This window comes from Sorex fumeus, unplaced genomic scaffold (assembly GCF_029834395.1).
Source record: "Sorex fumeus unplaced genomic scaffold, SorFum_2.1 ptg000265l, whole genome shotgun sequence".
NCBI lineage: Eukaryota > Metazoa > Chordata > Mammalia > Eulipotyphla > Soricidae > Sorex > Sorex fumeus.
In genome coordinates this window covers 28,554,334-28,581,843 of record NW_026606322.1, presented here as the reverse complement: position 1 = coordinate 28,581,843, position 27,510 = coordinate 28,554,334, and the positions used below count along the sequence as shown (strand labels likewise).

General features: G+C 50.2%; 1 protein-coding gene across 5 annotated transcripts in view; it reads left to right on the top strand.

The window, feature by feature from the left end:
- The window catches only part of EVA1C (eva-1 homolog C), a 94,322-nt gene extending 67,463 nt beyond the window's left edge, over positions 1-26,859 (top strand). For 3 of the 5 annotated variants that reach the window (XM_056109338.1, XM_056109333.1, XM_056109337.1), the window contains 4 exons: positions 11,315-11,458; positions 16,634-16,714; positions 18,768-18,857; positions 26,366-26,859. In XM_056109338.1, coding sequence (XP_055965313.1) covers positions 11,315-11,458; positions 16,634-16,714; positions 18,768-18,857; positions 26,366-26,751 — 701 coding nt within the window. In that variant the 3' untranslated portion in view covers positions 26,752-26,859. The remainder of the gene's footprint in view (positions 1-11,314; positions 11,459-16,633; positions 16,715-18,767; positions 18,858-26,365) is intronic. The other 2 variants (XM_056109334.1, XM_056109336.1) reach the window with 2 other exon arrangements.
- Positions 26,860-27,510: the final 651 nt, after the last annotated feature.

Genomic DNA, 27,510 nt, shown 5'->3' with positions numbered 1-27,510 from the left:
ATTGTACAGCGGGGAGGGCATTTGCCTTGCGGCTGACCCGGGTTCAATCTTGGGCATCCTGCATGGTCACCTGAGCTGTGCCAGGAGTGATTCCTGAGTGCAGAAATAGGAGTGACTCCTGAGCACTGCCCAAGAGTGGCCCCGAATCAAGCCAAAACAAACAACAAAAAAGAGTAATCTTACCCCACCCATGTCCCCACCCGCCCCCCCCCAAAAAAAAACAGACAGCAGATAATACCTGAATCTACATATTCATGAAGAAAAAAAAGCCTAGAAGAAAACTTCCCAGGGTTTTTGGGGCCACTGAATTATTGTAGAAAAATGGTTCTTAACAGTCACAGATGAGAATCGTTTCAGAGACCCACAGATATGAATATTGTCTTCTGGGTCTGGAGAGAAGGGACAAGAGAGAAGGTGCTTGCCTTGAGTGTGGCCAACCTGGTTTGATTCCCTAGTACCACAGGGTCCCCTGAGCACTGCCAGGAATGACCCCAAGCACAGAGGCAGGAATAACCCTTGAGGATCCTTATGTATAAGGATGGCTATAAGTATGGCTTAAAGTATGGCCAGATAAGTATAAGTATGGCTCCTAATTTGAATTTGGGGGAGTCACACTTGGCAATGCTCAGGGGTTACTCTGACTCTGAAGTCAGGAATTACTCTTGGCAGTGCCGGAGCTACCATATGGGATGCTGGGGATTGAACCCAGGTCAGCTGCGTGCAAGGCAAAGTCCCTACCCACTGTACTATTGCTTTGGTCCCATTTTTTGACTTTGAAAGCAAATTCCTGCTGAGCTCTTTGATTTGAAAGCTCTATAAGTGCGCAAAAACTTGCAAAGGGTCTTGCATATCAGTAAGAGTGAAAAACTAAACAAAAATCCCCGATCTCCTTCCCCTCAGCCCAAAACATTGCCAGCCACCATCTAGGTATTTCTTCTTCCAGTATTTTTTTTCTCCCATACATACAGGTTTAAGCATTAATATTTAGTTCTGATCAGATCGTGCTAATATAGATGCATTGGTCTTTACTTAACAGGAACCCGACTATCTTAAGCTTTTTTTATTTTTCATTTTTTTGAGGGTTTGAGATTTGGATGACATCCGCACTGCTCAGCGGCTATTCCTGGCTGGCTCTGTGCTCTGGAGTGACCCCTGGCTGTGCTCAGGGACCGTATAAGGTGCCAGGGATGGAAGCGTGCTTAGCTGCAGGCAATACAAACACTTTATTGATGCTGAAAGGTTACCCGGAATATCCCTTACCTACTTTTAACCCTTAGTTCTTGTCCAGCGTGATCATTCCCAGCTATTACTGCCATAGAGGTCTCTTCTCTGTCTTACCCTCAGCCCCCGACATGCTGCGCTTAGTTCCAACCATTGACCAGTCTTGCGAGCCCCTGTTTTCCCTGGCGGTGTATATTGCAAACCACAGTTCCCAAAAGGAGGGAGGGAGGAGAGAGAGAGAGAAAGAGAGAGAGAGAGAGAGAGAGAGAGAGAGAGAGAGAGAGAGAGAGAGAGAGAGAGAGAGAGAAAGAGAGAAGAAAAGCATCTCCCTTAGAGGCAGGCAGGGGGTGGGGGGGGGTGGGGGGTGATGGGAGGGAACCTGGGGACACTGGTACTAGGAAATGTACATTGGTGGAAGGACGGGTGTTGGAACACTGTATGACTGAAATTCAACCACGAACAGCTTTGTAAAAAAAATAAATAAGTAAACATTTGAAGACCAAAAAAAAAACCCACATAAATATTAAAAAGTTTAAACACCATAAAAAAACCACTTTACCTCCTCAACAATCTCTCCAGCCCCAGAGGTGTCTATTTTAGACTGTAAATCATCAAAGCGTCTAATTGGGTAGTGGTATAGCCTGGAGACAGCTGTCACTGACAAACCAGTGTTCGTGAAATACACCAGCCAACCAGTCTGTGCCGGATTCCCCCGGGTGCTGACAGGCCCAAGGTCATGCTCTTGGCCAGTGTCCAGCGGCCACAGGCAGAGTCGGCTGGTGAGATCAGCTCCGACTTGCATGTTCTCTGACGTCCACGGTTGCCTCAGCAGACTTCCCAGAAACACAGTGGGAAGGGCGATCCTCAGGGTCTATAGGGGCGGGAGCATCTCAGGTATCGAGGGATGCCGGGACAGGCACGCGGCTAGAGATGGGTGCCTGCCCTGGCCCCCCGGGGTTGCAGCCTGAGCTGGAGGCTCAGAAGACAGCAGATCTGACCTCACCAGGCAACTCCATGTCCCAGCCTGCAACTGCCCCCTTCTGGGCTCTGCACGCTGCAGTTCCTGCCTCTTCCTTAGGCTTGGGGGTTCTCACAGCTGTCCATGCTTCTGGGGTCCTCGCTGTCCTCGGATGGGCTACCCCTGAGCAGCCTTATAAAGCCTTTTCTATATTTTAAAAAGCCATGGGTAACTGGGCTCGTTTTCTTTCTTTCTTTTTAATGGAATATTTTCTCAAGATTCTCGAGATACACAGTTACAAAGTTACTGTATCAATCAAAGTTACACAGTTATCAATCTCAAGATTCTCGAGATACACAGTTACAAAGCTGTTCATGTTGCGGTTTCAGATATACAATGGTCCAACACCCATCCCTCCACCAGTGTATATTTCCCACCACCAATGATTCCAGTTTCTTTCCCACTACCTCTCCCCACCTCCAGCCCGTCTCTATGGCAGGAACTTTTCTTCTCTGTCTCTGTCTCTGTCTCTGTCTCTGTCTCTTTGTCTCTGTCTCTCTGTCGCTCTGTCTCTGTCTCTGTCTCTGTCTCTGTCTCTGTCTCTCTCTGTCTCTCTCTCTGTCTCTGTCTCTCTCTCTCTCTCTTTCTGGATTATGGTTTGCAATACATATACTAAGAGATTATCATGTTTATTCCTTTACCTACTTTCAGCACACAGTTCTTAGCCGGAGTGATCATTTCCAACTATCATTGTCATAATGGTCCCTTCTCCATCCCAACTTCCCTCTCCCTCAGCCCTTTGAGGCAGGCTTCCCACCATGTACCAATCCTCCTGGCCCTTGTTTCTACTGTTCTTAGGTGTTAGTCTCATACTGTGTTTTTTATGTCCTACAAATGAGTGCAGTCATTGTATGTCTGTCCCTCTCCTTCTGACTCATTTCACTCAGCATGATACTCTCCGTGTCCATCCATTTATAAGCAAATTTCACGTCTTCATATTTCCTAACAGCTGTGTAATGTTAAATTGTATAGATGTACCATAGTTTCTTTAACCAATTGTCTGTTCTCAGGCACTCGGGTTATTTCCAGTTTCTGGCTATTGTGAATAGTGCCACAATGAACATAAAGTGCAGATGGCATTTCTGCTGTGTATTTTTGGGTCCGCAGGATATATCCCAGAAATGGTATTGCTGGGTCATATGGGAGCTCAAGTTCTAGTTTTTTGAGACATGTCCATATTGTTTTCCAAAAAGGCTGGACCAGTTGGCATTCCCACCAACAAAGAAGGAGAGTCCCTTTCTCCCCACATCTGCATCAGCACTGGTTGTTCTTGTTCTTTTTGATGTGTGTAGTCTTTGCGGTATGAGATGGTATCTCGTTGTTGTTTGGATTTGCATCTCCCTGATGATTAGTGATGTAGAGCATTTTTCATGTGCAAAGGTCATTTGTATTTCTTCTTTGAGCTCATTTTCTTTCCTCTTCTCTAATACCTCTCTGCATTAGAGAATTTTTCCAGCATCTGGTACAGACTCGGTGTGGGCGCCAAACCATGTCACTACAGCTCTGTCAAGGTCTTCCCTCACTTTCATTCCTTTTCTTTTATTCCATGAGACACCAAATAGGGATCCTGGAAGATATCTTCCTTAGCCAGGAGTATTCCGAAGAAGCCAGAGCAAAGGGGGCTCAGAGAGATTATACAGTAAGCAGCTAAGGCACTTACCTGCCTTGCATGAGACCAGTCCAATCCTGGGCACCGAATATGGTTCCTGAGTACGGCTGGGGTCGCTCCTGAGCCCTACAGGGAATAGCCCCTGGAGTACCACCAGGTGTGACCCAAACTGCCCTCCCCTTCCCCCACAAAAAAATGAAAGAGAGAAGGGACTCTCTTTCCATCCCAGAGTGAGCTTCGAGAAGACGTGAGCTCAGGACCCACAGACCTTGGCAGTTGCCAGAATTCTTTTTTTTTCCCTTTATTTTTTATTTTTTTTTTACAGTTGTAGATTTACAATTTTTTGTGCTTTGGTTTCAATTATACAATGATCAGATACCCATCCCTCCACCAGTGCCCATTTTCCACCACCATGGATAATATCCCTCCCACCCCCATCTCCCCATCCCCCCTGTCTCTGTGGCAGGGCAATCCCCTGTGTTCTTTCTCTCCTTTTGGGTGTTGTGGTCTGCAAAAGAGGCATTGAGTAGTTGCCAGAATTCTTAATGCAACATCTCAGCCCCTATCTGCGCTATCTGCGCTTCCAGATCAGCCCCCCACAACACACACACACACACACACACACACACACACACACACACACACTCTCTCTACACACTACACGGAGGATATGGGGCTTTTCCTAGGGGGTTATTCCAGTCCCCACTGCCCTACAGTCCCTGCCCGCCCACTTGCTGGGCACCCAAGTGTGAACCTTGTGGAATGAGGCCTCAGCAAACTCAGTCCAGAACCTTTGTGCAATAGTCGAGTGGAGTTCTCTGTGTGTTGGAGGCTCACACCTGACAGTGCTCAGGGCTTACTCCTGGCTCTGTGCTCAGGATCACTTCAGGCAGGACGCACATGGTGCTAGGGCTCAAACCCTGTGGGCCACATGCAAGGAGAGTGCCCTACCTCGTGTACCATCTCCCCAGCCTGCACACCCCCATTTCTGTCACCGTCTTCAGAGCTGTCTCTTCTCTAGCTCTGCCTTCCACGCTCTCTGCCACCCCCCTTCCCCCCTTCTCAGTAATCAAACTTCCTGCACACTTGCTCTGCACAGGTTCTAAGCATCTTAGGACAAGTGATTATTTTAATTATCACAATTAAGCCAAGTATTTTTTTTAAGTGGGGTTCAAACAACTCCTAACCGACCATTTGCCATGCAACCATTGCTAAGTGGGCCGATCCGTGATATTAAGGCCCTTTCATCTAGAAAGCACAAAACTTTCCTCATTAACCACCTTCTCGTCTCCTTCCCTGCCAGCCACCCACTTACCATCCTATTGGGTGTTGGTGTTTGTTCTCTCTGTGTTTTGACCTCACCCTGCTGTGGCCAGTACTTACTCCTGGCTCTGTGCTCCAGGAATACTCCCGGCGGGGTTCAGGGGACCCAATGTGGTGCTGAGAACCAAACCTGGGTTGGTTGACTGTGTGCAGGACAAGCACCTTCACCCCTGTCCTATTTCTTCGGCCTTTGGATTTTGTCTTTTCAATATTTATATGAAGTCACTTGGGCTTAGCACCTCAGCTGCTTTCATATGTTCATTCGACTCTCGGTCCCTGTGGATCCTCGGACAGGTAGAATCAGGTGGAGATATTCCATGAAGCAAGATGTTTGCCTTGCTTTACCTTGCCTTGCCTTGCTTGTCGGGCGTGCAGCCGACCCCAGTTTGCTTCCTGGTACTCCATGGGCCCCTTAGCACTATTGGGTGTGCACCTAGAGGCCCCTAGCACTGCCGGGGCTGAGGAGGACCACATCCTCGGACACCTGCAGTGAACCACCAGCCTGGTTGGTGGGAATCGCCAGGAGGGAGTCTTGGGCCTCCTGGGAATGGCTTTGGGAGCCCCCTCTCCAATCCCCTCCCCCGAAGAAGTTGGATGTCACCTCTTGGGGGGGATGGGGGAGGACTAGAGGTTATGCAGGGGACAGTTGGAAAGGATGAGCCCTATGGGGGGCAGGGAAGAGATTATGTTGGGGGAGGAGCGACCAGTTAAAACAGGGACTGGCAAAGCATCAGCTGAGAACAGGGGTGCAGGGAGGGGGGGGGTTAATGCCAGAGCGTCAGGGTGCGGGGGAAGACCTGGAGTGAGGTACAGCGTGGAGGTGGGTGCAGACAGGGAGGAGAGGAGGTGATGAGGAGAGCCGACCGTACCTCTTTGAGGTGCCCCCGACCAGCACGGACACGTTTTGGAGGTGGGCGGGCCACCATCTGCTGGCGTGCTTCTGATCTCTTGCACTCGGAGATCACTCCTGGCAAGGCCCAGGGGTGCTCCCTGAGGTGCCGGGGATCAAACTGGGGTCAGCCGCGTCCAAGGCCCGTGCCCTACCCACTGTACTATCGCTCCGACCCCAACCAGCGTGACCTCTGACAAGGGACCTCTGAGTTCTGCCCTGCTTGCTCAGGAGACACCAAGAACTGTGGGGGGGGGGGGGGGGGGGGGGGGCGGGGGGATGGGGAGAGGCAGCTGCAGGGGGAGTTCTCGGGGTTGAGGGGAACCATCTGAGCAGGCAGCCAGGGTGGGGAAGGAACCCCGCAACAAGAGTGTTCGGGTACCCCAAGCTCCGAAGCATAACAAGAGCTCCAGCCTGCTGTGCTCCTGGGAGGGGACAAAAGAGAATCTGGGGGTGAGCGGGAAGGGAAGGACATTGGGACATGGGGGCGGCAGAGGCACGGTGAGGATGGGAGACAGTACAGCAGGGCCATGGAAGATCTCTTCTTTTTTTTTTTAATGTCACTTACTTTTTTTTTTTGCTTTTTGCTTTTTGGGTCACACCCGGCTATACACAGGGGTTACTCCTGGCTCTGCACTCAGGAATTACTCCTGGCAGTGCTCGGGGGACCATAAGGGATGCTGGGTTGGCCACGTGCAAGCAAATGCCCTCCCACCTGTACTATCACTCCAGCCCCATCTTTTTTATTTGTTTGTTTTTTAATTGAGTCATTGTGAGAGACACAGTTACAAAGCTCTTTATGATCAGATTTCAGTCATAAAGTGTTCCCAACACCCATCCCTCCTCCAGGGTCCATTTCCCAGCACTAATGCCCCTAGTTTCCCTCCCACCACCAACCCCAGCCTATCTCTCTGGCTCTACGGCAGGCACTCTCCTCCTCCTCCTCCTCCTCCTCCTTCTCCTCCTCCTCCTCCTCCTCATCTCCTTCTTCTCTGGCTTTTTCTTCTCTCCTCCTCCTCCTCCTCCTCCTCCTTCTCCTCCTCCTCCTCCTCCTCCTTCTCCTCCTCCTCCTCCTCCTCCTCCTCTTCTTCCTCCTCCTCTCTCTCTCTCCCCTCTCTCCTCTCTCTCCTCTCTCTTTCTCCTCTCGTTCTCTCCTCTCTCTCATCTCTCTCCTCTCTCTCTCCCCTCTCTTTTTTTCTCTCTCCCCACCTCTCTCTCCCCTTTCCTTGTGGGCACTCTTGGAGGACAACTTCTAGCAGCTTGACTGAGGGAGAGAGGACTGGGGGGGGGGGGTGACTCCAGGTTGGGGGGGTTGCTTTTAAAGGGGAGTGGCCACAGTGCAGTGGATAGGTGAACAAGGGCTCCTCTCGGTCTTCTCTAAAGTATCCCAAGACCCAGTGATAGCTCCGTACAAAAGCACGTGCCTGGCATGCACCAGGACCTGCGTTTAATCCCCAGCTCTGCCTGGCCCCTGATTGCCCCAGGGGACTCCAGGAGCCCCCAAACAGCACTGCGCCTCTGAGGGGACCATTTAGCCATCTGACTCAGTTGACTGAGTATCACCTGAGTAGCCCCCAGGATCCCTGAACATTATTTGGGAGGTTGTACTATCGCTCCCCCAAATAGGCCCCTTCTATTTGAAATGCGGAGAAGGATATGTTTTGCCCTGATTTCTTTATCTAGATCTCCAAACTGCCTGCGCCTGGAGATTTCCCCATCCCTGGCAGAGGCCTGCTGTTCCCTCAGCCCCAGGCTTCAGCGCTGAATCATCCTTGATCTCTGCTGGAGACTGGAGAGCTGAGCTCGGAGGTCAAACCACAGCCAGAGGCATGCAGCCGTGTCCAGCCCAAACCCTGCTGGGCTGCACTTCCGTTCTTCCCCAGCCAGAGAGAGGTTATGACCGACCCTATGTCTGCCTCATCTCCAAAAGTTCTGTCCATCCACCCACTGACCCATCTGCCCATCCACACACACCCCTCATTATCTGTCTACCTACCATTTCATCCACCCATCTATCCACCCAGCCATCCCCACCCATCTATCCACTCACCCACCAGCCATCTATCCATCCACACAATCACCCATCCATCCATCTTCCTACCCATCCTCCATTTAGCTGTCATCCATCCATCCTTCTATCCATCCATCCACTCACCCACCCAGTCATCCATCCACCCATCTTCCATCCATCCATTCATCCGTCCATTCATCCATCTTCTATCCATTCATCTATCCATTCATCCATACACCTATTCATCTGTTCATCCATCCATGTATTCACCCATTGTCCATCCATCCTTGTATTCATGACTATTCTCTGTGCATTATCTCTCAGTCCATCACATCTCTCATCATCCACCTAATACCCATCTCTCTAGCCATTATCATCTGTCTGTCCGTATATCTATTCATCCATCATCTAACTATCCATTCAGTGTCTATGTCCATCTATAAGTCTATCCATCGTCTGTCTCTTCACTCTTCTCTCCATCCATCCATCCATCCATCCAACATCTATCATCGGTCCATCATCCATTCATTCCTCTATCATCTATCAATCATCTGTGCGATATAAACAATTACACAATATGTCAACTTAAGACTGGGTTCCCGATATGTTTTGCACATTATATAATAACCAAACATTTTATATAAAATACCATATTTCACCATGTGATCAGCAAAGATTTTATGCTAGATTTTTTGCAAAGAAATGATGCGGATATTATATGAATTTTATTTTGTTATGGGGTTTCACCCAGCAGTGCTCAGGGTTTATATATGCCTCTGCACTCAGGGGTCACCTCTGGCGGGGCTCAGGGGACCATATAGGGTGCTAGGGATCAAACCTGGGTCAGCCACATGCAAGGCAAGTGCTCTACCCGACGTACTATTGCTGCAACTCGTGAATTTACTTTTTAATTTTGTTGAGGTCTGTGGAAATAGTTCAAGGGCTTGAGCACATGCTTTGCCTGCTGGATTCCACCTCTAGCACCTCCTTGTTCCCCGGGCATTGTCAAGAGTGATGACTGAGCACAGAGCAAGGAGGAGCCCATGAACACTCCTATAGGTGTTCCAAAACCAAGAAATTGTGCTTAAAACCAGATGTGATGTTGATGCCATAGCAATGATTCTGAGCTGAAATATGGTATAATAGAGTATGCATTTATAATAATAAAAAAAACCCTCAGAGTTGCTGGATGCAGAACACAGCAAAAGCTGAGAATAGAGCTTTGTCAGCTGCCCTGAATGGAACTTTGCAGAGGCTCATCAATGCCTTTGTTCCCTTCCCGTCCACCCTGAACCCTGCCCTTATGGATTCATCAATGGCTTGCAGGAGAGTTTCCTGCCATTGAGTCCTCTTCTCTCCTGGGCATCCCATACTCTCTCCCCAAAGGATAATAATAACAGCATGACGTGATTTTTTCAGGCTCTTTTGCTGGCAGAAGGAGATGCAACCTCTTAGCTAAGCACAAAAAGGTGGCCTCCTCCTTGCTGGTCCTTCTCACCCTTCTCGATGCTTCCCTGACCATTCCCACAATTCCAGCTCGGTGTCAACCCCTATGATCCCATGGTATGCTTCCCACCTACTTGCCTCGGTCATTACTCTATTTCTCTGTCTCTGTCTCTCTGTCTCTGTCTCTCTCTCTCTGCCCCCAATCTCGGCTGCCCCCCCAACCACACCCTCTCCTGCGGGAACCCTGTCATGATTTCTTGCGTGTTCCGTGGGCCTCCAACTCCTGACCCTTGCCCCCTGCCTTCCGCCATTCTACACGGGCCACCAGGCAGATTTTGTCTCTCCATCAGCATTTTCCAGGCTATGAAAGCAAGACTGGCATCTTCCACTGCGTTTTTGCCAATAACCAGCAGTGTGCCGCCACGCTTACTGGCACCAACATCACATTTGCTTGTTGATTGTTTCGTTTCTCCTTTCATTCATTCATGCATTTCTTCATTCATTAGACTTGGACAGGGGTCATAGGGAATTAGATAATGAGCAATGGAAATTGGATCCTGAAAGCCAATCTCATGCACTGGGGGAAAGGTAGCTGGGATGGAGAAAAGAGCACTAAGTAAATTATGGTTGGAGGGATCACTTGGGATAGTAGGGGCATGCTGAAAGTAGACTATGGACCAAACATGATGGCCGCTTGCTACCTCTATTGAAAATCATAACACCCAAAAGGACAGAGAGAGTAAGAGGGAATGTGCCTGCCACAGAGGCAGGAGTGGGAAGGGATGGGGGTGGCGGGAGGGACACTGGGAACATTGTTGGTGGAGAATGGGCACTGGTGGAGGGATGGGTACTTGAACATTGTTTGACTGGAACGCACTCATGAAAGTTTGTAAGTCTGTAACTGTATCTCACGGTGATTCATTAAAATAAAAAAAAATATTTAAAAAAAATTAGATCCTGAGCTGGGGAGACTAGTTTCCGGCCTCATGACTCATGTGTTCATTTAGGAATCAATCAATGAACAAAATGCCCCCTCACAGCAGAAAGTCCATAAAGGAAATAGGAACCTTGGGTCAGTAATCTACTCGTTTGGCCCATTTGGTCCTGTCAGTATGCAGGACCACTGACATCACCTGTGGGCCCTGGGCAAAATGAATATGTGGACCTCTTGTTCAAAAAAGGTGCGGAGATGGGGCTGGAGTGATAGCATAGCAGGTAAGGCATTTGCCTTGCACTTGACTGATCCAGGTTCGATTCCCAGCATCCCATATGGTCCCCTGAGCACCGCCAGGGATAATTCCTGAGTGCAGAGCCAGGAGTGACCCCTGTGCATTGCTGGGTGTGACCCAAAAAGCAAAAAAAAAAAAGGTGCGGAGAAATTCAGGCTGGTGCCAGGCATTGGGTGCTAGAAACCAAGTGGGCATGCTTCTAGTTCCAGGCCATGAGGCCAGCTCTGTTCATTGGGCTCCGCTCTGAGCTTCTCTTGAGGTGCTTTCATGAGACCCATGAGAAAATAGTGGGAGGAAGGTGGAGACATAATAAAGTGGTTGGTGCAGTTGCCTTAAATGTGGCCAACCCAGGTTCTATCCCTGGCACCCCCTACGGTCTCCTGAGCACTGCCAGGAATGATCCCTGAGCACCACTGGGTGTGGCCCCCAAACAAAACAAAACCAAAGTGAGGGAAACATTTCCTTGGGGTTTGAAATCCAGCGAGCACATTTCTTGAGGGAATAAAATCAAATCCACTCTGGGGTGGGCGTACGTCTGTAATGCAGTTTGCTGTTCCATGTCTTGCAGACTGCTTGTCGTACTCGGCTCTGCAAGTCTTATCCCGGAGGTGCTATGGGAAGCAGCGATGCAAAATCATCGTCAACAACCACCATTTCGGGAGCCCCTGCCTGCCAGGAGTGAAGAAGTACCTCACGGTCAACTATGCGTGTGGTAAGAACGGGCCCTTTCAGGACACAGAGAGAGCACACTTTTTCCCCCTTAACTTTAAAAAATAATAGTATTGATTGATATTCTAAGGTTTGCAATAATCATTTGCCATGCACATCCTTCCAACACTTGCCCATCACCAGTGCACCCACCTCCCTACCCCAAGGACCTCAATTTCTCCTTTCAACTCCCCCCCCACCAACTCAGTTCTGTGGGTCAGTTCTTCTGTTGTGCTGCCTTTGCTGCTTTGTTGCTACCTTGCTATGTGTCTTTAAGTCCCACACAGGAGAGATCATTTTGTCTCTGTCCCTTTCCTTCTGACTGGCATCACTCAGCAGGACATCCACCCATGTGGCCACACACTGCACGATTTTGTTCTTTTTGTTTTGTTTTGTTTTGGGGCCACAGCCAGCAATGCTCAAGGGTGACTCCTGGCTCTGCACTCAAAGACTACTACAGATGGTGCTTGGGGAAACCATATGTGATACTGGGGACTGAGTCTGGGTTGGATGTGAAATGAATGCTCTACCTACTGTACTATTGGTCCAGTCACAGCCTTTGTTCTTTCTCAGAGCTACATAGTATTCCCCTGTGCATATGTACTCCAGTTTCTTGATCCATTTATCTGTACTTGGGCATTTGGGTTGTTTCTACATTTTGGCTATTGCACTAAGTGCTGCAATGAACTTTGGTGTGGCTAGCCCTTTGGAATTCACGTTTTTGTGTTGGGGGACTAAATGCTAACAAGCAGTATCCCTGGGTCATAGGGGAATTCTTTTCCTATTTTTTGGATAGATCTCCATATAGCTTTCCACAGAGGCTGAACCAGGTGATGTTCCCACCAACAATGGATGAAACTTCCTTTCTCACCATAACCCCATCAACATTGGCTGTTTCCAGACTCTGTGATAGGGGCCATTCTCGCTGGCGTGAGATGATGTCTTGTTTTGCAATCCCCTTGTCACGGGTACAGCTTTTCAGGCACTTGCCTTGCATCCTACAGACTCCAGTTTCTCCCCCAAGCTCAAAGTCAGGAATCACCCCTGAGCACTTCCAGCTGTGCACACGCCCCCCCCCCCCAAGAAAGAAAAAACAAGATTAGGCCCTTCATAGGGAGACTGGAAGATTTTCCCCACTGGGAAAAGATGTACCTTGAGTAAAAGGAGTTTGCGGGCAGCCCAGCAGTCTACCCTACCGCCTGATAACATACCAAACCCTCGGAGTCTTTTCTCCATCCATTATTCTGGTCCATGATGTGTAAATCAACAAAGATAGAGCATTTCCTTGGGCCAATTTTTATTTGAAAAACTGAGTCATCCGATGAGCAGCCTGTGGAAAGGGTTGGGGGACGTTTTTAAAGGGCAAAGCCGAGGCTGGAGACATGGTCCAGCGTGCAGGGCACTGGCCATTGCTGTCTCCCCGTAGGGTGCCTCAGACCCTGCCAAGAATAGTCCCTGAGTGCAGAGCCAGGAATAAAGCCCTGAGCACCGCCAGTGTACCCCCCCCCCACCCCGACAAATAAAAAAAAAGAGCAAGCAGATGAGGTCCAAGTGATGTCACTGGGAAGAGAGATTTCCATCTGAGTCCGTGGGAGGTTCTAGAATTTATGACCTGTGAGTGCAGCCGGTGAGGTTTGCCTGTGAACCCTGGGGCCCTACTTTCTGGTCCCCGATGACTCAACATTCTTTCCCCTGCTCTCTTAGGGTTGCGTGAACCCTGGCCAGCCCTGAAGTGGCCCCCTCTTATCCCCTCTCTTTGGCTACTTGTTTTATCCTTGTATTTGCTTTTTTAATTTTTTAAGTATCAAGAAAAAAAGTGTTTTTTTTTTTTAAATTCTGGAGCTACACCCAGATATGCTCTGGGTTTTATTCCTCGCTCTTTCTTTGGAGTGACTGGTGTGTCCCAGAGACTCAATGCCCCTTCTGCAAAGACGGGGACAGAACCCCTTAGCCCAGTCTGGCTCTGAGGACCACACAGGTAGCCCACACAGGTAGAGGACCACACAGTAGGACCACAGGTTCTACATCTATGCGTGGTTCCATGAAGACTGCCTTACGGCTGTTTTCTGACAAGGTCCCAAGTGTGTGTGGGGGGGGGGAGGGTTAAGACATCAAGCCCCAATCCCTGAATTGCACTGAACCCGACAGGGGCAAGAAACAGACAGGTGTGGGTCCCTGTGGCACTTTCAAAGGTCCTAAAAGAGTCTGTCGATGCCAGAGGCATTTGCACCCCGCCACCGCCACCCCCCTTGTCCTGACCCCCACCCACCCAGCCTGCATGAGCCAATGCAAGCCAGTCCCTGGCAAAGGAACCTTTGAGTGCCCAATGGTTTGGCAAACACTGTCCTTCCATCCATCCCGCGCTCTGGCGCTTAGACTTGTGGGCAGAAGAGAACTGAGCCCTCGTCAGGGTGGATTTGAGAACGAGCCAAGAGACAGAGATGAGCTAAGGTTCTGCTCTTGGCTGGTCTTAATCCTGCCAAGGAATCATCCTTCTCATGGGGCACAGCAGGGAATGTTTGCCTGCCGTTCTCCGGAATATCACACGGGGCTCTGAGCAGCTCCCGTCCCCCTGCTCGGCCCCTCGGGACACCCTGGCATGCCTCCTCCATTGTCACTGAGCCGCGCCACCAAGTGACTCTGGACGCTGCGTTCTCCTGCACACAAACCACCCCTGGGCAGGAATGTTCCCTGGATGTTGATCCTGGGGCCACCCCGGAGACTGCTGGCTGAGCGCTCTGAGAAAGGAAGTGAATTTGCTTGTGCTGAAGATGCCGAACTAGCTTTGAAAACACACACACACACACACACACACACACACACACACACACACTGCAGTACAGTTGAACTTGCACTGTTTGTTTTGGCTTCACTTCTACTTCCTGTTGCCACTTCTCCCAGATACCAGCTGAGCTAAAGAACAAAACCCAAACAATTTTCTGCTGCAGCAAAAATATTTGGTTTCCTCCCCTTTCTCCCGCTGGCTGCCTTGAACTTGGCCTTCAGAATTCTTCCTCTGTTTTAGCTCTTGCCTTGGCCTCTGTCTGCTGACTTCCTTGAGATCCCTAAAAGCCTGGTGACTTTAGTCTCAGAATCTACAGCCACTTTCTAAAAGGGTCTTAGCTGCTGCCCTGCTTCCCACATCTCCCCTCACCCGCTCTTAGAAAACTTAGAGGTTTGGGGTCAGAGAGATAGCACAGCAGGGAGGGCCGTGGCCAACCTGTGTTCGATCCCCCGCATCCCCTATGGTCTCCTGAGTCTGCCAGGAGTGATCCCTGAGCAAAGAGCCAGGAGTAAGCCCGGAGCACTGCCAGGTATGGCACTCTCCTCAGAAACAAACAAACAAACAATGAAAAAACAAAACTTAGAGAGTGAGGGCTGGAGATGCTTATCAAGTGGTGGCACACAGGCCTGGTACAGCTGAGGTCCTGGGTTTGATTCCCAGCACCTATGGACCCCCGAGCACCCCAAGGCATGCACTTCACATCAAACACAAAAACAAACACTGTCCTCTTGTTGTTCATCAATTTGCTCAGGCGGACCCAGTAACGTCTCCATTTTCAGACTTGTTGTTACTGTGTTTGGCATATTGAATATATACTCTCAGTACCTTGCCGGGCTCTCTGAGAGGGGTGGAGGAATCGAACCCAGCTCAGCTGGGCTGGCTGTGCGCAAGGCAAATGCCCTACCACTGTGCTATCGCTCCAGCCCTTCACATCAAGCTTTCGAAAAAGAGGGTTGAAGAGATAAAACAGGTCTAAGGCGTTTGCCTTGCATGCGGCTGACCCGGGTTTGGATCCTGGCATCATATCCGGTTCCCCATACCCCATCAGGAGTGATCACTGAGCATGGAGCCCGAATAGGCCTTGAACACCGCTGGCTGTGATCCATTCCCCACTCTGAAAGAGAGAGAGAAGGGGGCGTGGAGAAAGAGTTGACTAGGATGGACACAGTCTGCATGCACAAGGCACAGTTTTATTCCTTGGCTCCACAAGGACTCCCCAGTGCCCCTGAGGACAGAGCTGGGAATAGCTCCCGTGCAAAGTCCAGGGATGCCCGGACTCCAGACAAGAAAAAAAGAGGGTCTGGAGCGATAGTACTGCAGGGAGGGCATTTGTCTTGCACATGGTTGACACGGGTTCGGTTCCCGGCATCCCATCTGGTCCCCTGAGCACCGCCAGGAATGATTTCTGAGTGCAGATGCTCAGGAGTAACCCCTGAACATCACTGGGTGTGATCCAAAAAAAAAAAATAACCAAAAGAAAGAAGAAAGGAAAGAAGGAAGGGAGGAAGGGAGAAAGGAAGGAAGGGAAGGAAGGGAAGGAGGAGGGAGGGAGGGAGGGAGGGAGGAAGGAAGGAGGGAAGGAAAAGAAAGAAAGAAAGAAAGAAAGAAAGAAAGAAAGAAAGAAAGAAAGAAAGAAAGAAAGAAAGAAGAGAGAGGAAGGAAAGAAGGAAGGAAGGAAGGAAGGAAGGAAGGAAGGAAGGAAGGAAGGAAGGAAGGAAGGCAGGAAGGCAGGCAGGCAGGCTTAGAGGATCATTCCAGCAGTGGGTTCCAGAATTCTCTTAGATTTACAATGGAAGCGAGGAGGTGAGGCACTCTGGGTAAAAAGTAGAGTGGTTCCCATTGAAGGTAACTCGTGTTTTTTTCAGGCGGAATTGACAAACCTGAAAATTCCCCCAAGTCCTGAAGAGATCACATGAAGACAATTCAGTGATTTCTAGTTGATGCCCAGAGACATACACACTCTCTGAGGAATTGGTTGGTGGTGCCAAGGATGCATGCAGCCCCCAGGGCCCCTTACACTCAGGGCACAGGCTCACCAGCCTAGCCCTCCCCACCCCCCGCTACACCCCCATGCTGAGTCATGGCCCTGACCCCCAGAAGTTCCCTGGGGCCCCTTTGCGGTCAATTCCCAGGGCTACTCAATATATATATATATTGAATGTTTGGGGGCTGGAGCGATAGTACAGCAGGTAGGGCATTTGTGGCTGACACAGGTGGGATCCCCAGCATCACATATGGTCCCTCTGAGCACCGCCAGGAGTGATTCCTGAGTGCAGAGCCAGGAGTAACCCCTGAGCATCGCTGAGTGTGCCCCTGCTCCGAAAGAAACAAACGAACGAACAAAACCTGCCTGAAGTAGACAAGGCACTGAACATATCTCTCTTTGGTTTTCAGTGCCCAAGAGCATCCTCACAGCGATCGACCCAGCCATTGCTAATCTAAAACCTTCTTTGAAGCAGAAAGATGGTGAATATGGTAATTTCTGTGGCTTTCTACCAGCATTTCTCTGCTCATGAGGTGAAACAGCACCTGCCTTTGCCAGGTGCCCAGGATTAGAACAAGCGGGGTGTCGGGGGCCAGAATGTTGGGTGTTGGCGCAATGTGGAGTACTATGGCCAGCAAACTACTATAGCTGGGAAGAGTGGCCCTCGTTTTGCTTTGAAATGGAAAGAGAATAAATCCTCTGTCCATTTCCTTCCGAGTCCCCAAACAAACAAACACAAACAACAGATCACATCATGGAAGAGAGAGTTGGGGTTCCTGGACTTGCGGATGAGCTTGCTGGAGGGGGTGGGTTCTCAGCAGGGCCCTGGATGATGTCCCCACTAGGATGATGCCAAAAGGGGTGTTTGTACACATTCTGGTTCTCTACCAGATCTGGAATGAAATTCAGGTCCTTGAAGTTTCAGGTGCAAACCGCAAGGGCTCGCGGCATCTGTGTGGGAAGCAGACTCTGGGGGGAGCTTTTTGTTTTATATCACATGTGACGTGCATAGTATGGCCTGGAGCCTGGGATGACATTAAGAAATAGGGGGAGAAAAGTTCTAAAAAAATTTTAATTTATTTATTTTTTTGCTTTTTGGGTCACACCTGGCGATGCACAGAAGCCACTCCCAGCTCTGCACTCAGGAATTACTCCTGGCGGTGCTTGGGGGACCATATGGGATGCTGGGAATCGAACCCAGGTCAGCCACGTGCAAGGCAAACACCCTACCCACTGTGCTATTGCTCCAGCTCCACCCCCCCCAAATGTTTTTAAAAAGAAAAAAAAGTCACTCTTCCTTGGCACCAGAGAGATAGTACAGCAGGTAGGGCACTTCCTTGCATGTGGCTGACCCGGGTTCAATCCCCGGTACCCCAGATGGTCCCAGAGCCTTGACAGGGGTAATCCTTGAATGTAGAGCCAGGAGTAAGCCCTGAGCTCCACTGGGTGTGGCCCCCAAATAAAAAAATTTAAATTTTCGGGGGGGGGGGGTGGAGCTGGAGTGATAGCACAGTAGGTAGGGCATTTGCCTTGCATGGGGCCGACGCGGGTTCGATTCCCAGCATCCCATACGGTCTTCCAAGCACCACCAGGACTAATTCCTGAGTGCAGAACCAGGAGTAACCCCTGTGCCTCACCAGGTATGACCCCAAAAAGCCAAAAAAAATTTTTTAAATATTTTTTAATTTTTAAAAATACGGAGCTAGAGTGATAGTACAGTAGGTAGGGTATTTGCCTTGCATACGGTGGACCCAGGTTCGATTCCCAGCATCCCATATGGTCCCCTGAGCATCGCCAGGAGTAATTCCTGAGCACAGAGCCAGGAATAACCCCTATGCATCACTGGGTGTGACCCAAAAAGCAAGAAATAAACAAAAATTTTTAGAAAGAGAAGGAGAAATCCCCCTTCCCTTCAAAGCTCAGGGTCAATGCTCTAGGCTCTAGAGCACCCCACAGACTGTCCCCCACACTCTGCGTTCCAGCCCTGTTGGACCATCCCAGGGGTCACCCCCAGCTGCCACACAGTTGCATAAAGTACATCTGTCCCATGTTTTGCTGCCGTGGGCCCCAGGTCACACTCCCCTGCGGAGCCAGAGGCTTCTCCACAGCACCACTCCCTGACTCCAGGTGAGCTGTGGGGAAGCTCCAAGGAGCTTCTCACCTTTTGGGTGTGGGGAAGAAACGCAGTCCAGGCCAGAGAGCTAACGCAGCAGCCAGCCTGCTCCCACCCCTTGCACCACATGGAACCCCAAGAAGAGTTGAGAGAAGCCCCCGGGTACCACCAAATGCACCCCCTTTGCAGTGGCATGCAATAGGCCTCCGAAAGCTGGAATCTGCCCATTTTCAACGTCTAGATCCCTTTTGACATGTTAGCACCTCAAGGATCACTTCCCAAGTGTTCTTCTGGGTGCAGAGAAAGGCCCCCTGGTCTAGTCTCCATGACCTTCTATTGCCGATAGCCATCCTGGGTGAGGAGCATGTGGTGTAGTGAAAAGGGCTGGGGGTTCTCTGGTCTTAATTTTATTTGTATTTGTTGTGAAACAGGAATAAACTCAGACCCAAGTGGAACGAGGGTGCTGAGGAAGGACGGTGCCCTGGTGAGCAGCTCGCTGGCGGCCTTTGCTTACGTTAGAGGTAGGTTGGGGAGGAAGCTCTGAAGTGTTCTGAGGGACAAGCTGTGTCTTGTATGTGTGTCTGTGTGTGTGTGTGGGGGGGGTTCTTTCCTTTTATAAAATTTGGTTGAAGTTCTGGGATTTACAATACTGTTAGTGATGGTTTCCCAGGCACATAAATCCCAACACCACACCCTTCACCAGTGTGCCCACCTCCCAAGGACCCCAACATCCCTTCCCCCACTAACTCAATGGTATAATCAGTTCTGTGTTGCCTTTGGCCCTCTGTTGATACCTTAATGTATAGATTTAGGTCCCATATGAGAGATTATTCTGTGTCTGCCCCTTTCCTTCTGACTGACTTCACTCATTATGATACCCTCAAATTCAAACTCTGCTCTGGCAAATTGAATGATTTTTATTCTTTTTTAGGGCTGCATAGTACTCCCTAAACCACAGAACATTACTTTTTGTTTATTTTTGTTGTTGTTGTTTTGTTTGAGGCCCATTTGTTTGTTTGTTTTGTTTGGGAGTCCGGTTCTGCTCAGGACTTACTCCTGGCTCTGTGCTCAGGAATTACTCCTGGCAGGACTCATGTAGGATGCCAAGGAGCGAACCCACCAGCGGCATGCAAGGCAAGTGTCCTACCCACTGTTCTATCACTCCAGTCCCCCCAAACATTACGCTGAAAGGATCTGTGAATAGATATGTTCACCGCAGTACAATAGCCAAGATGTGGAAACAACCCAGATGCCCAACTGCGGATGAGTGCCTGCGTCTTGTTAACAAGCTGACTGTTTAATCACCACACAAGCTTTTAAGGACGCCTTGACATTGGAGATGGCAGCTCAGGCCTTCTCAGCTCCAGAAACACAGAGGCCTCGCCTCAGGGATAGTTCTCTCTGGGGCCACCCACCCGCCAGAGAGTCTCACTCAGGGACACACACAGGCAGGGAACAAACACAGAGAGTCACGGATCAATGAATTCTTGTGTTGGCGGAAAGAAAACGGAGCCAAAACAATCACTTGGTAATTCAGACAGGTCGTGCCCAGCGCAGGTAGGGTCCCTGAGTCACCGCGTAGTTCCCAGGTTGCCAAGGTTTCCATGGATAACCCTCCCTGCAGGAACATCTCTGCCTCCTGCCTGTAGGAACAGGGTCAGGGCTATGTCACTGAAGGAGGGTTCCTGCCATCTCTCCTCACTGCCCTCCGGGCCCCCTGAGGAGAGTTCTGGAATGTCTGCAAGTCGCAGCAATGCCAGTACAGGGAGATGAGCCCTCTGAGGAGGCCTTTGGTGACAAGTGCGTGAGTCTCATGGTCATGCCCCTGCCTAGTCAGGCCTGCTGGTGCTAGGGCCCTCCTCAGAGAAGGAAGACCTGTAGCAAAGGTTAAGCCCAAGTCTCTCCAGAGGAGAAGGCAGGTCTGAGGGAAAGGCTCAGCCTAGCGCCCTTCACAGAGAAGGCAGGCCTGAAGGAACAGCTTAACCCAGGGCTCTCCTCAGAGCAGAAGGCAGGCCTGAAGGAACGGCTTAGCTCTGGGGAAAAGGCAGGCCCTGAGGGAACGGCTCAACTCCCGAGGACAAAGGCACTCAGACCTGCTGACAAGGCTCACTAATGGCTCACTCCCGGCAGGCTTCTGGCTTCAGGGACCATATGGGGTAGCAGGGATCGAATCAAGGTCGGCCACGTGCAAGGCTGTCGCTCCTCCCCAAGATCTGGCTTTTTTGTTTTGTTTTGTTTTGTTTGGGGGCCACACCTGGTGATACTCAGGCCTGCTCCTGACTCTGTACTCAGAGCTCATTCCTGGTGGGCTTGGGGGACCATCGGGGTTCTGGGGATCGGACCTGGGTTGTCTGTGTGTAAGGCAAACACCCTCCCCATGGCACTGTCACTTTGCCCTTGGCATTCTTCCATGGGCACTAATCCTAGTGGAACAAGGCCCCACCCCTGTTTCACCTGAGTCACCTCCGGGAAGTCCCTGTTTCCAGAGACAGGTAGGCTGGGCAGGAAGGTTTCCACACACAAATTTGGGGGGGGCTAAACTCAGTCCAACACACCTGAGAGGCCCCCAGGGCCCCTCCTGACCCCTCTGCACACAGGCAGGCCCAGGATGTGTGGCCAACCTGGGTTCAATTCCTAGCACCCCATCAGGCTCCCCATAAGATTCCCCAAACCCCACCAGGAATGGTTCCTGAGCACAGAACCAGGAGTAAGCCTGGAGCACTGTTGGGTCTGGCCCCAAAACCAAAATAAAAGAAAGAAAGAAAAGTTTGAAATAAGAGAAATGGAGAAGTATGTGTGAAAGGGTGTCGTGCGTGCGTGTGTGTGTGTGTGTGTGTATGTTGAATGTGTGTGGTGTGAGGTGTGTGTGATAATGGCACACATGTGCCATGTGTGTTTCTGGACCTGAGTTCTGTGTGAATTGTATGTGGTGTGGAGTGTGCGTGTATAATATTGATCTGGGCATTGATGGGTATGGTGTGTGTGTATGTGTGTGTGTGTGTGTGTGTGTAACACAATCTGGGCATTGATGCGTATGGTGTATGTGTGTGTGTGCAATATGATCTGGGCGTTGATGGGTATGGGTGTGTGTGTGTGTGTGTGTGTGTATGTGTGTAATATGATATGATCTGGGCACTGATGGGTTTGGATCCTTCAGGTCACTGTGTTTGTGAGGGATGAAGCGAGCTGTTCCTTGAGGCTGGCACCACCAGGGGTCACTCCTGAGCACAGAGCAAGAATAGCTGAGTCCTGAAGGGAGGGGAAGGAGGAAGGAAGGAAGGAAGGAAGGAAGGAAGGAAGGAAGGAAGGAAGGGAGGGAGGGAGGGAGGGAGGGAGGGAGGGAGGGAGGGAGGGAGGGAAGGAGGGAAGGAGGGAAGGAGGGAAGGAGGGAAGGAGGAAAAAAGAAAGGAGGAGGGAGAAGGAGGGAAAGACAGAAGGGGGAGGAAGAAAGAGGCTAAAGAAAGGAAGAGCTTCTGTTGGGGAGAGATTCTCCCAGTCCCGGCCCCCTGGGAAGTCTCAGGGGAGAGGTGGGAGGAGCACTGGGGGTGGGGTCCTTTCTGCTAAAACTGGCTGTCCTGGACCATCCTGGGGGAAGGGAGTAAGCGACAGAGGGTCAGGCTGGTCTCCTCCCCACGACTCTCCCAACTCTCCCGACTCTCCCGCAGAACTGGGAGCCGGGACAGGAACAAGGGTGCCCTGCTTCTACTCTACAGGGAGCCGGGAGCTGCCACCCCTGCCTGACCCTGAGAACACGAGGGGCTAGAGAGGATCTCGGGAAGAGTCCAGGCCATAGGGCTGCGCCCTTCCGTGCAGAATTCCCTACAGAGGCAGGGGGGCAGGAAAAAGGTCCACCCCAGCACTGCAGGCTTCAGGCCTGTTCTGTGCATTATGGCTTGATGACCTAAGCCCAGAGGTCAGCACCCCGCCAGCCCCCATTCAGACACCCCGGCACAAAAAGCCTCACCCTATCTTCACAAGGGCATCTCGACATGGCGCCCTGTCTTCCTCGTATCTGGGCGCTGGGAAGGACCCGCTCAGCAGCGCTGACCACCACTGGCGGCCAGTACAGATGGAGTCGGTGTCTGAGGAGACACGTGAGTGGGGCCATGGCCCCCAGACCCATGTGTGTGTAGCCCAGGACCCCAGCCATGCCTCAAACTGCAAGTAATCGATGCTGAGATTTCTAGAAATAACCTGCCCTGCTTCTAGAAGCTCTGTCGGACAGATCCTAAAGGCTGGGTCCCTGACTCCAGTGAAACTCGATAGCCCTGGGGCGTCAAAACACAGATCTGCAAAAATTTGTAAGTCTACAACTGTACCTCACGGCGTTTCGCTAATAAAAAAAAAAAAACGCAGATCTGGCGGGATAGAGGTGGTGGAGACCCGAGTCTGTCTTATTCCTGTGACATCGCTCGGAGGCAAGAGCCTTTGGGTTGAGAGGTCATGGGCCTGAACAAAACACTCAGCTCACAGCTCAGCATCTGGGCTTACTAGTCCCGACTGCTGGCCCCGCCACCAGCTTGTTCAGCACTGAAATCACAGTGAGCTTCTGTAGCAGAGTCTGCCAACGCTGGCCCAGGAGCCAGGTTTGTAAATAAAGTTTTATTAGAACATGCATAGCTTCTGGATGAGGGTCCGCAAACTCTGGGCCAGGAGCCAAGTTTGTAAATAAAGTTTTAGTAGAACAAATCTTCTGTAGCAGACTCTGCAAACTCTGACCGTGAGCTAATTTTTAAAATAGACTATTTCTCCAACACAGTCTCACCTGTATGACTGTGGCTGCTTTTGGACCCCAGTGGAAAAGCTATGCTGTTGCATGACTCACCATATGGCCCATGTAGCCAAAAACATTTAATGTCTGGCCCTTCACCAGAGACATCTACCTTCTGGTTTATGAGGGGGAGAGCTGGATTCTCAGTTACCGGATTGGGAGTGTTGACATTTTATGTGATATACACGAAAACACAGGGAGCATAATAATTGTTTTTGCACCAGGTTATGTCATGATGAAGAATAAAGAAAGAATTTCCGTCAGAGAAATAATACAGAGGGTACAGCGTTTGCCTTGCACGCGGTCGACCCAGGTTCAATTCCCAGCATCCCATATCGCTGGGCACCGCCAGGGGTAATTCCTGAGTGCATGAGCCAGGAGTAACCCCTGTGCATCGCCGGGTGTGACCCAAAAAGTGCAAAAAAAAAAAGTATTTAGACCATGGTGTACAGTAGAAATTAACATTTTTGTTCCTGTTATATTACATAATCATTTGGATGTAGGAACTTATATTAACCTGCAACTTTTACTGACCTGTTCTTTAATATAAAAAGTTAAGCTTTGCTAGTATCCACTTTATTAGTAATCACATTCATATCTCTATAATATTTATATCTCAATTCATCTTTCATTTACTAATAACAGTATCCATGTTTATTGAGCATTTACTATGCATGAGTGAACATTCTGGAACCACAGTGGAGTTGACTCATTAGTTTCTAACAGTTCTGTACCTTGGGGCCAGAGAGGTAGTACAGTGGGTGGGGCACTTGCATTGCACATAACCACCCTGGGTTCAATCCCCAATACCACATATGGTCCCCTGGCCCCAGCAGAAGTTTATCCTGAGCACAGAGTCAGGAATCAGCTATGAGCACCACCGAGTGTGATCCAAAGCACAAACAAAATTCTGTACCTGGAGGGCACCATTCCCATTGGCCCTATCTTCCAGATGAGGGAAACTAGAGGCTCAGAGAGGCCGGGCAACTTGCCCCAAGTCACACAGTTGTGAGTGGCAGATGTGGAGTCTGAACATTGCTGAGTTCCTCTCTGTGTATAATCTCAGTAGATGCTCCGAGCAGCTCTTATTTTTTCATTCATGAGGTTACAGAACTACTATATGTTTTTAGTAAACACAAAAACAAACACAAACACTGTCCTCCCATTGTTCATTGATTTGCTCGAGTGGGCCCAGTAATATCTCCATTGTGAGACTTGTTGTTACTGTGTTTTGGCATATTGAATACGTCACTGGTAGCTTGCCAGGCTTTGCCGTGCAGGCGAGATACTCTCAGTAGCTTGCTGGGCTCTCCGAGAGGGGTGGAGGAATCAAACCCCGCTCGGCCACGCTGGCTGCGCAAACGCCCTATCTCTGTGCTATCGCTCCAGCCCTATGTTTTTAGTAATATAAATCGAGTGGGCCCAGTAACTTCTCCATCGTGAGACTTGTTGTTACTGTGTTTGGCATATCGAGTACGTCACGGGGAGCTTGCCAGGCTTTGCCGTATGGGCGAGATACTCTCGGTAGCTTGCCGGGCTCTCTGAGAGGGGCGGAGGAATCGAACTCGGGTCGGCCATGTTGGCTGCGTGCAAGGCAGATGCCCTACCCGCTGTGCTATCGCTCCAGCCCCAGTAATATAAATATATTTACTATATTTTTATAGATTCTAGTTTTGGCTTTTGGGGTCACACCCAGTGATGCTCGGGTTATTCCTGGCTCTCTACTCAGGAATTACTCCTGGCAGTGCTCATGGACCCAGGTCAGCCCCGTGCAAGGCAGATGCCCTCCCCACTGTACTATCTCTCCAGTCCTCCCCACCTTTTTTATTGAATCACCGTGAGATACAGTTACAAAGCTTTCATGTTTGAGTTTCAGTCACACAATGATCAAACATCCATCCCTCCACCAGTGCACATTTTCCACCACCCAGTGTCCCCAGTATCCCCACCCATTCCACCCCTCTCCCTGCCTCTATGGCAGACAATTTCCCCCATACTCTCTCTCTCTCTCTCTCTCTCTTTCTCTCTCTCTCTCTCTCTCTCTCTCTCTCACTTTTGGGCATTATGTTTTGCAGTGCAGATACTGAGAGACCATCATGTTTGGTCCTTTGTCCACTTTCAGTACACATCTCCCATCCCAGACTATCCCTCCAATCATCATTGACTTAGTTATCCCTTTTTTATTCCAGCTGCCTTCTCCCCCAGTTCATGAGGCATGCTGCCAATCATGGAGCAATATTCCTGGCCCTGTTTCTACTATCCTTGGGCGTCAGTATCATATTATGTTATTTTATATTCCTCAGATGAGTGCAGTCATTCTATGTCTGTCCCTCTCTTTATGACTCATTTCACTTAGCATGATACTCTTTGTGACCATCAACTTATAAGCAAATTTCATGACTTCATCATTCCTAACGGCTGCATAGTATTCCATTGTGTAGATGTATCAAAGTTTCTTCAACCAATCGTCTGTTCTCAGGCACTTGGGTTGTTTCCAGATTCTGGCTATTGTGAGCAGTGCTGCAATGAACAAACAAGTGCAGATGTCATTTCTATTGTGCTTTTTTACACCCTCGGGATGTTCCCAGAAGTGGTATTGTGGGGTCATATGAAAGCTCAATTTCTATTATTTTAAGGAACGCCCATATTGTTTTCCAAAAAGGCTGGACCAGTTGGTATTCCCACCAACAATGAAAGAGAGACCCTTTCTCCCCACATCCATGCCAGCATTGGCTGGTTTTTTTTTTTTTTGGCTGTTTTGGGTCACACCCGGCAATGCACAGGGGTCACTCCTGGCTTTGCACTTAGGAATTACTCCTGGCAGTGCTCAGGGGACCATATGGGATGCTGGTGATCAAACTCAGATGGACCACATGCAAGGCAAATGCTCTACCTGCTGTACTATGGCTCCAGCCCCTGGTTGTTCTTTTTGATGTGCGCCAGTCTCTGTGGTGTGAGATGATATCTCATTATTGTTTTTAATTGCATCTCCCTGATGATTAGCCTTTTGGCTATTTGTATGTCTATTTTTGAGGAAATCCAGCTCCCTTTTATAGAATCTTTTAGCACCTTTTTTTTTTTAAAATACCATCTTTTGGCATCTTTATAGCATCTTTTACGTTTTCATTCATGGGGTTCTAGGAGCAGTCATGTGTGGAGGTCTCAGCGGCCCACGTGCCGCCTGACTTCCCCAGCGTCTGTGTGGGTGGGACCCAGTGCCCGCGGAGCAGCGCCTGACTCTCCCTCCTCCCCGCACAGCCCATCCAGAGAGAGCGGCCCTGCTATTCGTGTCCAGCATGTGCATCGGCCTGGTGCTCACGCTGTGCGCCTTGGTCATGCGTGTGTCCTGCGCCCGGGACTTCCGAGAGCTGCAGCTGGCCCGGGAGCGCCTGGTCGCGGGAAGTGACCGGGTGGAGGAGGACAGTGAGGACGACGACGAGGAGGAGGGGGAGGAGCACTCCTCGGCCTCGGATACTCAGGGGCAGCTGTCGGGCTTCAGCAGGACTTCCTACCCCGGCTACACATCCATCGAGGCTGCGGAGCTGGCGGAAAGGATTGAGCGCCGGGAACAGATCATCCAGGAGATCTGGATGAACAGCGGCTTGGACACGTCGCTTCCGAGGAACATGGGGCAGTTTTACTGAAAACCTCCCACCCTCGGAAGATTGGGGGGGGGGGGCTCCACCACGACCCCCCGCCCAACCTTGCTTCACTTGTACCTTCTATGAAGGAGAATCGTGAAGGCTGAGAGGCACTTGGAAACTGTTTAGGGCGCCTCTCCAAATAAATGCAGAGGCAGGGAGGACAGTGGAGTTTCCTGTGTTTATTTAAATTCCTGTCTGGAGGTAACCATACTCGGCTGGGGTTGGTCCAGTACTCAGAGCAGGGACGTGGACCTGGTTATGTTTCAGAGTATCAAGTCTTTATAATCAAGTGTTATAAATCAAGTGTTATAAATTCTTCCCACTGCATGGACTGTCACTAGCACCTCCATTTTACAAGAAGCTCCTTCCTCCCTCCAGGGAAAAATGATGCTCTCTTCAGGACAAGAAGTTTGAGCTCCTGCACCACATGGTGCAGGAGGATTTGGGGGGTTTGGTTTGAGGGCCACATCTGGCGGTTCTCAGGGCTTACTCTTGGCTCTTCACTCAGGGATCCTTCCTGATAGTGTCAGGGGACCCTATAGGGTTGCGGGGCAGGAATCAAACCCGGGTCAGCCACATGCAAGGTAAGTGCTGTACCATCCATCTTTTGGCTCTGAGGACAGACTATTTTTTTTTCCCCTCTTTTGGGACACACCTGGCGATGCCCGGCGATGCACAGGGGTTACTCCTGGCTCTGCACTCAGGGATCACTTCTGATGGGAGAACCATGTGCACCATCCAAGCCGGGCAGCGGCATGG